General features: G+C 38.4%; 1 protein-coding gene across 1 annotated transcript; it reads right to left on the bottom strand.

Annotated features, from left to right (window-relative positions):
- Positions 1-880: 880 nt before the first annotated feature.
- On the bottom strand, positions 881-6,802 carry Abra (actin binding Rho activating protein). The gene is made up of 2 exons (XM_020170244.2): positions 5,995-6,802; positions 881-1,471 (listed from the first exon to the last, which is right to left on the bottom strand). The coding sequence occupies exons 1-2, from the start codon at positions 6,660-6,662 to the stop codon at positions 994-996; spliced, it is 1,146 nt and encodes a 381-aa protein (XP_020025833.2). The 5' UTR covers positions 6,663-6,802; the 3' UTR covers positions 881-993.
- Between the last annotated feature and the right edge of the window lie 8,148 nt (positions 6,803-14,950).

Consider the following 14,950-nt stretch of genomic DNA (forward strand, 5'->3'; position numbering starts at 1 on the left):
GAGTTCAGTTAAGAATTATAATCTGTTTTATTCAGGTTATTTGTAGAATTACATGGTACACATTAAATCTAAGGAGAAAATTAATAACCAATAGGTTAGTGTCAAATAATTTTATCTCTGCCATCATATTATCTGTACTCATCTCATCGTATTCTCTTTTAGAGTATGAAGATAGTTAAAATGTCTCAAATCCGTTTTCAAATTTGCTAATGATTCTACAAGATTTTTCTACACTAAACATTCCATTTGGTAGAATTTTTATATTTCTCTTTCATTGTCTTTTCACAGAAATGCAACAGCAAAACTCATTAAGACCTTGAGGAAAAACAGACTTCTCTAAGAAGTCCTATCAAGATAAGCAAGTCTGAGTCTCCATCCACTTTGCTTTTTGGTCCTAAGACCACTGGTACTGTCTATTTTTATGTAACTTGCTCAAATCAGATAGGAGAAACGCCAGAGATCATTAACAATTTCACCATGTTGTTTGATATTTAACTCCTATCAAATCAGATAGGAGAAACGCCAGAGAACATTAACAATTTCACCATGTTGTTTGATATTTAACTTTTTGTTTATGTGACTGTTCTTTTTTAAGTGATGTTATGATTTAAAAAGATTAGTATAAAGTTAAGCCTCTTAGAAAATTTCAAGTTTAGTTTTACCAAATTTAATATAATTTTCTTTTTTCCTAAAAAATGACTGACATCACAATGTACTTAAAATAGTAATCTTGCAGGAATAGCCAACTATTTTTGCCTAAAATGTAAGTGAAAATTCAAATATTAATACTCAGATTACATACTTATAACATTCTATGTGCTGTCTGAAATTCTTTGTCAAAAAAATTTAAGAGTCCTCATAGAAACAGGGTGCCAAAAAGTCATTTATGTAAAAATTGTTTAATATTTACTAATGTTACAGAGTAGCTTGCATTTTAATTTTTCATACAGTTAGCATTTAAGACAGTAGTGGGTCGAGTTTGACCTTTGTTGATTACTCAAGTAAAGTAATCACAACATGGTCATCTCGGCCTTGCCACAGCATCTCTCCTTCGAAGTGCACCAGTCCATGTTTCCTGGCACGCATGAGAATGCCCACTACTTTATCTGAAATACGAACGTATCTGTCAAAGAGCTCTCCAAAAGTGACCTGAACCTTGCCGTCTCGTCTGTGGCGAGCCATGGTGCGAATAACAAAGCACATCTCCGTGACCTCTCTGTAGATGTGCTCCTCTGCTCGCTTGGCCCTCTCAGCTGTTTTGCTTCCCTCCTTTGGACGACCATACCCTTCGTCTCCTTTGTGTAGGCGAGTGGACATGGCTAGCTCATAATCAAATTCTTCACTGAAGGGATTGAGCTTCTGGGACTGAATGTGTTCATCAGCCCACTGTTGCCATCTCCCTTTCAAATTATTCACCTGGCTGTATTTCCGATGAGCCTTGCAGTTGAGTTTCTCTGTATATCTGTTTGCCCTAAAGGAGAGAGGGTGAGGAATCAAGATATGTTAACACCCAAAGTGTCACTTTCCTTTGTACTTGCCATGTGTATGCATTTTAATTTAAGACTTCCACACTGCAAAAAAGTAGAAGTCATAGAAGAAAAAGCAAACACTTGCACCATTCTTGTTTTGGCATGTCCTTCTAGGTTAATTTCTCTGTGAATAACAATGTTTTTGTTTTGGTTGGATTTTTGTTTTTCAATGGGACTGGAATTTAAACTCAGGACTTCACACATGCAAAGCAGCTGCTCCACCTCTTGTGCCACACCTCCATTACATTTTGCTCCGATTATTTTGGAGATGGGCTCTCTCGAACTATTTGTCCAGGCTAGCCTCAAACCACAATCCTAATTTCAGTCTCCTAGGTAGTTAGGATTACAGGTGTGAGCCTCTAGTGCCTAGTAATAATAACGTTTTAAACATTATAATGATATTAAACTTTATTTCAAGAAAAAAACTTTCTTACATGAGATTCATGTAAATATGTATATCTTGATATTGCATTTTAGTAGCATTTCAGAACTAGAATCATGTAAATATTAGGGAATCCATTTTTTATAGGACATCTGAAGTCAGTTGTTTCCCAAAGAACAGTTTTACACTACATCACATACATTGTAGTATTTAGTCATGTATTATATTTTCGTACATGGATTTTTAATGAAAGCATATTTATACTAATATGAGTGATATACACAAACTTTACAGCATCAAGTTATACAAACAAAAAATAATAGTTAGAAATAATAACATTTATTGAACACTACAGTGCTGGCATTCATCTAAATACTTCATTAATATTCTCCATCACTACTCTGTATAATAGATCCTATTTCTACTTCATAGATGAGGGAACTGAGACCAGAGATTAAGTAACTTCCTAAAGTCACAAAACGATCAAGTGATAGAAATGGAAGTTTTGAACAATGTTAAGCTAGCTCAAGAGCCTTTATACTACTACTGTGACTCAGTGGCTGAGGGAGGATTAAGGTAAAGGCAATGTTTTTTCTAAAACTCCCAGCCTGCATGTGTGAGTCCGTTGTGCTTCAAATATGTGAGTGTCCTCAGAATTTGAAATGCACCTATTTAAAAACAAGATAAGATAATAATACCATAACTCAGCTTTAGACAGAATAGACCAATAATGTCTTAAGAGTGTAGACCTAATTTTAAAATGGCCAAATTTTGTTTCCTAAAGACCTTCCTGCCACTTCTGTATCTCCAGTCTAGTTGACTTTCTCCTCTAGGTCTCTTTGTCTTCACTGGTAAAACATACAGCTTTGTACCCTAATCATCACAAGTGACCCAAGCCACCATTCTCCCCAACACTAAGTGGCCTCATACCTGGAAGCATTGGGATTGGAAGATGTTAAGAGTTGTACTGACACTCTTTATGTGCCTGGCATGTCTGAGCTATATGAACTCTCACAATTCACTATTCAAAACCCACGATTGAAGTTGGGTATCTGTCACTGTCCAAATTCACTTCCTGAAATTTGCTTTGGAGGTGCTCAGGTGGCAAAACAATGCATCAAGGACATTATTATAAACTTTGTTCTGAGGTATTACAAGTCTCTTTCTAGGCAGACAACAGAGCCTCAAATATGGCATGAAATTTGAATTCTGACTAGATGGTCTTGAACTTGTTATGAGGACTGTGCTTGCCATCCATCACCATGGCACAATGGGAACAAGAAGTTGGCTCTCCTCTGATAATAATACTATGTAGCCCATCCAAATGCAGGCACCAAACAGATGTAGTTAGAGGAGAAAACAACCTATATTAACATGGTTTTCAAAAGAGGAATGACATCCACTAGATGGCGAACTTTCATTAATTCCCATGCTTGTGTTTCCAGAAGTCCTACATTTTCACATAACCTCACTATGCATATGAAAAAGTGCTAAAAGCTACTCCACACTGAAATCTGCTAGGCTTCACCATCACTTGCTTCTGCATCAACTGTCCCTGTTCAACTGCTCACACTATGGACTACATAATCAAAGGTTCAAACCTTTTGAGCCTTTGGAGCAATGATGATGATGACAGACGTAATCATCACAAGAAACTCCAGGCCATCTGGGCAGAACCCAAATCTCATGCTGTACATGAAGCTGGGGCACCCGATTAGGGAAGAGACTGAGGTGGGAATGTGAAAATAGTTTCAATTGAACTTTAAAAAGACAACCTAATATAAATCGAGAGAAAACAAAGCACTTTTTAAAGACAGCAACAATGACCAGATCCATCTTCTCAGTTCCCTCGTTATTACTAAACAAACTTTCTTATAATTAATGAAAACTTATTTTCTCTGCCTCGCTATGTGCAAGGTAACTAATTCTACCAGATATTTTAAGCAATTTGTTTTAGAAAGCTTAGCTTCATTCACTGAGCTGAATTATGAAAATTATTCCTGGTATCAGTTATACAACCGACATCAGCTTAGTACTGCTTTCTTATGTGAATGAGGCTTGTTAGCAGTATGGTGAGAATATGGGATCCCATTTTACTGTAGTCATTAAATTTGTAATAAAACTCCCAGGAAATAAAAATTTTAAAGTGTATTTCTAACCTATCCAAGTACATTGGCATTGAAAATATTCTCTAGTTGGTGTCCTCCTCCTGCATCCCAGCTTCAAAATGTCATGGGGATGTAGAGGTAAGTCTCCTGGTCTAAGTCTTGGATGTGTAGGAAGGTGGAGATGGCTGTGGTAGCCCTCTCCAACCATCCTCCTGTAGAAAGAACATCTCTCCTCACCACCAAAGCACCCTGCTCTGTGAGTAAAGTATTTCAGCAATGTTGTCCAACCTTGCAGGGAAGTGCTGGGGGATTTGCTCCTCTGTATATTGGTTTGCTTGTTCTTCCCTGCAGAAGGTGTGTTGCTAATATAATTAATAGGGCATGACATCGAAGGGATCACATTTATCAGAAGCAGGATGGCTGTGTTGAAGAGTCAGCTTGACAATTTCTGAACAGTAATCATGTTCTCTGTTCTATTATCAACTGGATTTGAGAACCAAGCCTGCGATTCTCTTTGCAGATTGGTAACACTCCCCAGATCCAAGGAAAAAGTTCCCTGCCCTAGAACTGGGAGTAGATAGTAGAGTCCACTCTTACATCAATTCCTTGGGAAGTCCTTCAGTATGGTTGTACTGAAACCCTGCACTTTGGAAGTTGCTAGGTTTCCATTATTTAAGCTGACATGTAGACCTCTACTAAGAGTCAGAGTCTAGCATGGTGGTTAAGAATGCAAGGTCTTGGGAAGTCAAAACAGGTCCTGCCTAGGGGTTGGTAGGAATATTTTGTACACATGTATGTAAATGGAAAAATGAGACCTGTTGAAAGGATTCCAGGAATGGAGGGGAGAGGATAATGGAGAATAATGGAGGGGATGAATTCAACTATGATATGTTGTAAGAACTTTTGTTTAAAAAAAAAAAGTCTGGCAGCCTTCCGATCTTCATCACTACTGGTTCTGTAACTTGAATATGTTTTTTTGTGTCTGTTCCTTCCCTATAAAATGGCACCTTCATGTTCAACTACTATTATTTTATTGAACAGAACTTGGAGGAGGGGATGAATAATTGGTACTTTAATTTCACACCATTGCCCTAGGAGAGAGGATCCAACTTACTTTATCTAAAAGAATTAGAATAAGTCACTTACAGTCCAAAGACTATTTTTAAAGAAGGCACAAAATATAAACTATTTTCATAGTAAAACCCTAGTTAGCAAAACCACTACTGATAAAGAATTTCTCTACTTTTTACTTATCCATGACAATAGCTTTCTCTGCACTGTCAGACAGGGGTAGGATGGTGACTACAATTGAAAATATGTGAACCAAATGCCTTGTGCACTTAATTCCAGTTTCATTCCTCAAGCAATATTTGAGAGTCTCCTCAAGGATAAAGTTAGACTTCTGCTAGGATTGCCGCTGACATTAAGAGATGCTGCCACTGCCTACAATGCACTAACCTATGCACTCCAAGATTGAGGAAAGGAACCAAAGAAAAGAAGGAATTGAACTGCCTCCTACCCTCAAATCCAGAGAACAAATGCCCTATCGTCTTAAAGGTTTGGGATCACCTGGCCTTCTGCATTATAATGGGCACAACTTACTAAGGAGTTCCCCTGAGTCCATTGCTTTATATAGTTAATATCAAAATAACTTCATGAAAAAGTAAGCATGATTCAAATCTAATTGTCTTTATTCAAAGCTCACCTGATTTCAGGAAACTTGAGAAGGATTCTAACATGGGGCCCACTTTTAGATGAGATGGTGTACAGTAGTGGCATGGACCCAAAGGCCCATGTTGAGGTTGACACTGCCCTTTCAGCCCAGGGGCACACCTTCCTTCTGGGACTCACTGCCTACCCAGGCTTTCAGATGCTCACTCTGTGGCAGTACTTCCCCTACTCTCCGGATTCCCATTGCTGATCAGGGTTCCATTAGCGATCCTGGTACAAGGAAGGGGAGGATGCATTCACTTACTGGGAGGGCAAGGGGCGTTTGATCCTGGCAGTGGCCACCTGCACTCCATCCTGCTCAGACCTCTCTTCCATCTCCCCTCCATAGCCGCTGTCCTCTGTATCTATGCTGTCACTCTTCCACTTGGGTTCTTCCTGTTCCATTACTTTCCAGCCTTTGGTCAGCTCAGACACTAGATTGGTGCATCTTCTCCTCCTTGTTGGAGAGTCATGGCTGTGGAGGATTCTGTCAATGTCATTCTCCAGCAGTCCAGAGTCAGGCGTGCCACCATCATTCTCGTACCTGTGGCTAAGGTAGCTCATGTCTCCTCCTCTCTCATAAGCCTTGCTGACAACTGTTCTGGTCACCTCTTTCCTTTTGATATGGGAGACCTCAGTGGCTTCTTCTGAGCTTTGTCCATCTCCATGTTCCTCCGGCTTTAGAAGTTGACACTTTGGGGCACTCTGAGCTTTCTGGTGAGGAGTAGGGTATAGCGCTGGTTTAGGATGTTGGGGTGGGTCCTTGATCCCTCCAGGCAGCCAGCCTGCAGGCTCCTGGGCCTGCCTGGTACTGTTCTCATTTGCCCACTGCTGCCAACCTCGGGCCAAGTTAATGACAAGGGTTGCAGTGCGTACCTTCTGGAGGGCACTCTTAGCTGGCCCCTCCACCCTTTCCTTTTCTCCTGGAGCCATGCTACCTGCTTCTTCTCGGCTAATATCCTGGACACTGGCTTAAATGAGTGTGATCCAGTGAAGTGCCTGAGATTTTAAATAGAAGCAGGGTGTTGGGTGGGAAGGAGAGCTTGGTGACGGTGATGGTGGAAACTATGCAAAGCATTTCTTGCCAAGATGTGGTGCCTTTGCTCTAATGGTGTTCTTTTTTTAAACCCTGACAGGTCCAGTTTCATCACAGCAGAGGGACATCTCTGCTGGCAAAAGACAGTGATATGCTCACTCCATTTCTTCTCTAAGTGCCAGAGTGGAAATTGCTAGATCAAATCATGTGCTTGGCTTTATGTTTTCCTTGACCTTAAAATATGATCCTACCACTTATAACAGCATACCGTATGTGCACAAATTGTGCTTGGAACGTTATAGGCTTGTTCTCATTTAAATCTCAACAGAGCTCTATGCAGCTGTTACTTTTGTCCCATTTTATAATTGAGTAAAATGAAATCTAACTTCCTACTGCTAATAGTGTCTATGATTCAAACTCAGATCTGTCTAATTCAAAGCTTCCACATCCTTTTATTCTGCTATCAAAGATCTTGTTACTTTCTTTTGCCTCAACTCCATCAGAAATAGATGTTAGTAGATTATCAGATTCAGTCTTAATTTTCCAGATGAGAAAACCTGACGAGCAGAGGGAAACCAAGATCCAGATAGTTAAGAAATGATTATTTTCAAGTTCCAGGTTTGACTTACTATGTAGACAAGTCATGTTAATGTATAACAGTCAAAATTTTGTCTAATGATTAGAAAAATTAAAAGACCAGTATATACATTGAATGTTATAAATTATTGCTAGAATAAATATTTTCAAACATTGTAAGTATGTGGTTAAAATCCACATAAAGACAAAATAAACACATGCTGTCAGAAGCATACAGTACTCCCCCCACTATGTTTTTAATAACATAAACTTCATCAATAGGCCTTTACTTCATGTAGGCAAAGACTTGTTTTTCAAATTGAGAACAAAGATTGAAATTAATATTTTTAAAAGTTCTAGAAAGAACAGTCATGTAGACAGAAAAAGAACCATCTATGCAGTATATTAAACCAGAAAAATATGTACCAGGCTCAGCACTGAATAATTTCTTAGAGTAAGACAAATAAGAGAGTTTTGGGTTTTTTTTTTTTTTTTTCACTCAACAGTTCCATAAGATTTAAACTATATCAATTCCTTCAATCCTGATGGGCAGTTAACCTACTGATTGAAAACTGCTGCCTGGGAGCATTATGAAAAATGTGAAAGTTAATTACTTCTGATGGTGAGATGTTTATTTCGAAAAAAAATGTCCGTTTTTCATTCTGTAGCTTATTTGTGTTCTAGGATTAAAACAATTTGGGAAATGATTCAATACTCTATGTAGAAATCTGTCAGATGTGTTCTCAGAGTTCAGCAGCATCTGATAATGTTAACTGAGGGCCAGCAATGCAGAGACAAAATCCCTCTTGATTAATTAAGAGGAAATTGGATCACAAGGAAAGAAAACTCTTACAGGCAAAGATTTAAATCTGAGTCAGAAATTTCTGGAATTCCTTCTTGGAATGTAGATATACCGCAGACTGGTTCTTGTCGGATTCCCTTTATCCCTCAACGGCCTTAGGAAAGAAGGAGGTTCCTCTGAGATACTTGTAAGCCTAGCTCAGGAGCAGGCCAATTTACAGCTCCCAAGGGATGTTTCTGCGTCCCTGCACACACCTGCTCCAGGTTTAAAACTGATAGATAGCAAAATGTTAATTGTCTTTCACGTATTAACAGGCATTTCCACCTGCTGCCTGGTGTTTGGGGCTGTCGGCAGATGGTCTTGGCAAGAAAACAGAAGCAGCTCCTAAAAGAATCAGGTCCTTCCTTCCGAGAGTTAGCCTCCATGGCAACTGCGGTCCTTCATTTAGACTTCTACAGAGCGTGTATAAACTCCTCTTCCTCCTTAGGTCTGCTTTGGGCATTTCTGCCCTTAACAAACGTCTGCATGCTACCCACCATTCCTCTTTGGATTATTAGGAAATGTTATGTTCTCCTCTCAATCTAGACCCAGATTTTTAGGAGTTCCTACTTTAATATGAAAATAAAAACTCCATGACAAAGATGTGGAATAAGATGTAGTTTACAAGGAGAGTTTTCTGGGAAACTATAAAATTTGAAACTGTTTGTGAAGATGCAGACCTGATGAATGAAGTAATTACCACCTATGAAATTTGTCCTAAGGGGGAAAGTGGTTTTTTTAAACATTAGTCATTTATTTGGTCATATGAACAATTGTAAAAGGTGAGAGAGATGTATTTATACACATGAAACATTTAAAAGCAGATAGAGCCAACCTTCATAGCCAGCTGTAAAAGCTTACTAAGGAGATTTGACCTTTGCTCAAAGTTTATATAAGACAATTACTTCTTTTTTAAAAATAAACTTTACTGTGTTTACTTGAGATTTACAGCATGATATTATGAAATACATATTGACAGTAAAATGGTTACTATAGTGGAGCAAATTAATATAAATCTATCACATTGTACTCCTTTTTTTGTGACAAAAGCAGCTAAAATCTACATAACAAAAATATGTAGTTCAATTTTATTAACTATAGTCTTCATGTTATACCTCGAATCTCTAGACTTGTTCAGCTTCCATATCTGTTCCTTTGTATTTTTTTGGCCTGTATCTCCCCATTTCCTCCTCCAGTCGTGCCCCTGCTAACTACTGTTATATTTGACATCTTTTCAGTTTTTCTTTTAAGATTTCTCATGTGAGACATATCCTACACTATTTTTCTTTTGTTGTTTGGTTCGCTTACTATAATGACCTCTGGACCCATCCATGCTGGGTCAGCAGGCAGATTCTCATCTCTTTTAAGATGAATAATGTTCCATTGTATATTTTTACCACAGTTTCTTTATCCATTCATCCCTGGATGGACCATTTTATTGAAGAAACTATCCCTTCCTTTTTTGTGCCCTTTTGGTGTCCTTACAAAAATTAGTTGACCGTATACATTTTAATGTATTTCTGGGCTCATTGTTCTGTTCCATTGTCCTTTATTTCTGTTTCTATGCTAATGTCATTCTGTTTTAGTTAAATTTTGAATTGGGAAGTGCGATGCCTTTGATTTCATTTCATTGTGACTATTTGGACTATCTGGACTTAGAATGTTTTTCTGTCTGTAAGGAATGCTCTTGGAATGCTGACAGCAGTTGCATTGAATATCTAGGTTTCATTGGCTAGTATGGACATTATGCCGAAACTAATTCTTCCGATCCGTGAACGTGGCATAGATGTCCACTAATTTGTGTCTTATTCAGTTTCTCTCATTAATGTTTTATACTTTTCTGTGTAAAAATTCTTTCACTTTCTTAGTAAAGTTCATTCCTAAGTTTTTCATTTTTTATGTTCTCAGAAATGGATTAAGGTTTGTTGAGTTAGGGCTACTGCCTAGGGTGGTGAGGATTGTGGGCAACTGATGAGTTAATGTTTCAAAGAAGTAAGACGCTGGGTGCAGTGACTCAAGACTGTAATCTCAGCAGGCAAAGATCAGGAGGATCATGGTTCAAGTCAGCCCCAGCAAAAAGCTTGTGAGCTGTGGCAAGTACCTGTCATCTAAGATACACAGGAAGCATAAATAAGAGGATCACAGTCCAGGCCAGACCAGGCATAAAATGAGACCCCGTCTCAAAAATTACCATGGCAAAATGGTCTGGCAGTGTGTCTCAGGTTGTAGAGCACCTGCCTAGCAAGCACAAGGCCTTGAGTTCAATCCCCAGTAATGCAAAAAAAAAACAAAAACAAAAGTAAGAGGTCTGTGTTTTTACATGAACTCTTCCAATTCTTTAAATGGTAATAGTTGCACAGACACAAATCGTACTGGGTGAACCAGCACAGTGTAGTATATCTTCTGCTTGAGGCACTCACAGTTTATGACCTCTGGACAAGAAAACACAGCATTTATGGGGTAAGAACAAGGGGCTCATAGTAAGAGATACCAGTGAAGAAGTTAAGATGGAGCTACTCTGTGACAGTACTCAGCTAAGCGATCGGTGTTTGATTGGATGAGAATCACTGGTTGATCTTAAGCCTTGATGTGACATCAAGTTTGTGTTAGTAAATGATGAACCGAGAACTGGAGAAGTGGCATTTGGATATGGAAAAGAAAATACTAAGGTAGGAAGATTGTTACAGGTATTACAGCATAATCTTGGAAAGAACCATCTGAGGGTGTGAAAAAAAGAGAATGATTTAAGAGCCAGTCAGGATGACACAAAAGCCATGGAACAGAGACTGAGAGATGAGTAGAGATTTCAGAGTTAAGTGATAGGTGTGGGGAGGTGACATCAGCTTGGAGAAGGCAGTGAAAGGAGACAAACTGGGAAGAAGGAAAACTATTCATATTGTGACTTAAGGTAGCTTTGAGTCACACATGGTGAAATGTCAAGTAACAAGAGTAATTGAGAACCTGGAATTGCATAGTCAGACAGAACCAGGCAAAAACTCAGGCTCTATTAGTTATCAGGATAACTTGTAGCATTTAACTTCTTTAAGCTTGGGTTTCTCTTTTGCAAAATGAGTATTATTAGAGCTTCTACGTCATAGGGTCTGTATGAGGCATAATAAAGGATGTAGTGCCCTGCCTATCATGCATAAACTCTCAAGGACTAGTTGCTATTATTAATATCTTGATGTCAAGTCATACTAGTTAGCAAATTAAAACACCTTAAGTTCTGTTTGACCAATTACAGAATTGATACCAGATCAGGGCATGGGTGAGTCTTCAGGTAAGAGGGTCAATAGGGTCACTTGTAGGGAACACATGCTGCAAAGGAACCTTATTTATAGTGTTTCATTTTAAGGTAATTTACACAGTGGCACTCAATGCTGTGTCTAAAAGGTTTATCTCAGCCTGGTGGATGAAGTCAGAAGAGTTCTCAGTTACTTGGTAGTGATAAGTAAGGAGTTGTGTGTGAACTGTAACCTCCTGGAATATAGAATTTAGTGGTTCCCAGTTACTAGATATCACATTAGGATCTTAAATCACATTAGGATCACCTGTGGAGCTTAGATGATTAAAGTGTTGTCTCTGGATCCTAGCACCAGCTTGTTCCAACTTACCATGGGGTTGAGAACCAGGGTTCAAGCTGTTAGAGTTCTGTGGTTCTATTAGACAATCAACATGTAGGCATTAGGAGTATGGTGAACAGTAGCCCAATTTGGTGTTAGGCAGATTGGTTTTGCCTTCTGGATCTTCTTTAAGAAAATGTGTACCCTGGAAAGAATTATTTAACTTCTCTTCTAATCCATAGTTTTGTTTGAAAATGACTATAATATGAACCTTTTCCCCAATCAATGTTGCTGTTAGGTTTATATGAGATGATACTGTGAAGAAATTAGCCCAGTACTCAATACACTGCATATAAGCACAACATAAGCTATTAATATTTTTATTTACACTATATTATTGAAGGCAATGATACAATCTTCTAAATAAATAACCATATTCATAAGGAACATATTAAGCCTCAGTGTGAATAATTCAATATAAAGTTTACACTATAGACAGTAAAAATTTACATATATTATCAGAGCCCAAAGGAAATTGAAGAGAACAAATGTCACAAAATCTTATTATCTATTAAACTATAATCACATTAATTCAATACAGGAAACAAATAATCACTTGTGCCTAATTTAACCTGAAATATGGCTCCTTGGAGCTGGTCTTGTAATTATGACTCAATACCCTTTTCTTTGAGTATTTGAGTAACAGTTGCTTGTCTTGTTTTTTGTTTCGGGTTTTTCTTTTTGTCTTTTTTTTAGTGCTGGGATCAAACCCAGGGCCCTGCTCATGCTAGGCAAGTAAGTACTCTACCACTGAGTTACATCACAGCCTTCATCTTTACTCTACTAATAACAATAAATTAGCTCAGTCCATATTACTGCTGCGTTAATTTAGAGGTCCTTCTCATAATTCTGAGGAACACCCTAAATCAACAATATGCATTACAGGATTATGCCCTAACTTTTTTGGTTCTTGAGTTGCACAGTACACCCATTATGGCAACTCCTTTATGACTGCCCCCCTGTCCACTGACACAGCTCAATGTGACTAGAGAAATAGGGAAATCTGCCAGTCTCACTTTGAAATTTTGGCAACTAACCTCAGAAACTGCTCACCTATTTACTGTATGTCCCTTCTCCATTCATTCTTACACTATCCTGAATGACTATTTTATTTTCTCTAAACTTCCAATGCTGCTTCTTCCATCCTAACTCCAAGCTATTGAGCTTGCTGGCAATTTCATTAAACACTGCTATAGTGATTTTTTTTTCTCTCCTTATCTATTTCCACCTCTCTGTTCCCATGATGGAAATGTACTGGTATTCTCTTTTGAAAAATGGACTCTTTTGATCCCTTAGCCTGACAATCTTCTCCCCTCCTCTCCAAGAGCAAAACTCTTGGAGGAATTGTGTATACTACTTATCTTCAAGTTTCCCCCATTTTCTCCTGAAACTAACCCAAACACGTTTTACTTTCACAGTTCTCTAAAACTTCTTTTGTCTTATCACCAGTAAATACCACATTGCTAAATCTAACTGTCAATTAGTGGTCCTATCAGCAGCACTTGACACACTAGAGCACTCATTACTCCTTCAAATGCTGTCTTCACATGATTTCTGGGACAACACATCTCCTGGTTTTCCTTCTGCATCACTGAATGATCCTTCTGTCTCCTTTATTGATACCTGCTCTCCTCAACTTCATGACATTGGAGTATGTAGTACACAGCCCAAGTTCTCTTTCATTACTCAATCTATATTCACTTCCTTGGTGACCTCAGTCTTAAAATACCATCTTCTTGATGACAGTTTCCAATAAAGTATCTTCAGTCTGATCTCTCCCATATATTTCAAACTTGTATATTCATTGTATTTTAAATTTTCTAGGTATCTCTGTTGGATAGCTGGCTAATAGCTAACTCAACCTATTTTGAACAAAATTGAACCCTCAATTTTCTTTCCAACTTGAGCTCTTCATATTATCTTTCCAGGTCAAAGTCAACTTTGTTCTACCAGCTGCTTTAGACCAAAAAAAAATTTTTTTTTATTCATATGTGCATACAATGTTTGGGTCATTTCTCCCCCCTCCCCCAACCCCCTGCCTTACCACCCACCCTGCCCCTTCCCTCTCCCCGCAACCTCCTCGATACCCGGCAGAAACTATTTTGCCCTTATCTCTAATTTTGTTGAAGAGAGAGTATAAGCAATAATAGGAAGGAACAAGGGTTTTTGCTAGTTGAGATAAGGATAGCTATACAGGGAGTTGACTCACATTGATTTCCTGTGCACGTGTGTAGACCAAAATTTTTGAAGTGATATTTGACTCCTTTCCTTTTCACACATCACACATCCAGTCTATGGTATACAGGATTACAAAATCCTGCTGGATTTACCTTGAAATGTGTCCAGAATTTGAGCACTTCTCACTATCTTCACCACCATGAATCATCCTCCACCCTCCCTGACCAATCATAACTCAAACCACCTTCAACCCTTGTATGGGTTATTTCATAATTTGTTAACTGGCCCCTCTATTTCCACTCCTCTACATGTAGTCTGTTCTCAATATTAGCCAAATCCTTTAAAGATATAGTCAGATCACATCACTATCTTCAAAATCCTTCTATGCTTTTTTTTTTTTAATCTCATTTTGAATAAAAGCCAACATCTTCACAATGGCCTATAAATTCCTGCAATTCTGGTCCCTTGTTAGTTTCCTGATTGTCTTTCCTGTCATTCTCTTTGACTTCATTTTTCACTGTGCCTGAGTCATACTGACCTCAAGTTTACACCACAGGACATCTGCATCAGTTCCCTTTATCCTAACTTAATTCCTTCCAGGCTTGATGCCATTGCCTGTGCATATTCAAAACAGTCATTAAATTTTTTTCTAAACAAAGGAGATTCTCCTCTTAGGAGGAAAGCTTTCTTCTCTGTAGAATAAAGTACAGTACCCTCTTTTACTTTCTTTCTGCAATAGAAACTGAGAGACATGTACCCAGAGTTTGAGGCTGGGAAGGTAAAAAGGCAGGGCCAGATGGTTGAAGAACACTTTGCCTTGGGAAGAAATACAGATTTTGTTCTACATTGTAAGATTTTAACCTGCAGAATGGCATGGTCTGATTTGCATTTTAGCAAATTCATGCTTTTTTTTTTGGTGGTATGGAAGATGATTCAATGATAGTATGTTGGCAAGAGCTGAGGTTGA

Source organism: Castor canadensis, chromosome 3, assembly GCF_047511655.1.
Source record: "Castor canadensis chromosome 3, mCasCan1.hap1v2, whole genome shotgun sequence".
Classification (NCBI taxonomy): Eukaryota; Metazoa; Chordata; class Mammalia; order Rodentia; family Castoridae; genus Castor; species Castor canadensis.

What these genes read in the sequence shown, in the direction of transcription:
- Abra (XM_020170244.2), bottom strand. Translation starts at nt 6,662, where the DNA reads ATGGCTCCAGGAGAAAAGGAAAGGGTGGAGGGGCCAGCTAAGAGTGCC. An exon ending in AAACGCCCCTTGCCCTCCCA is followed by an intron (nt 1,472 to 5,994) that starts GTAAGTGAATGC and finishes TCTCTCCTTTAG; the next exon opens with GGCAAACAGATATACAGAGA.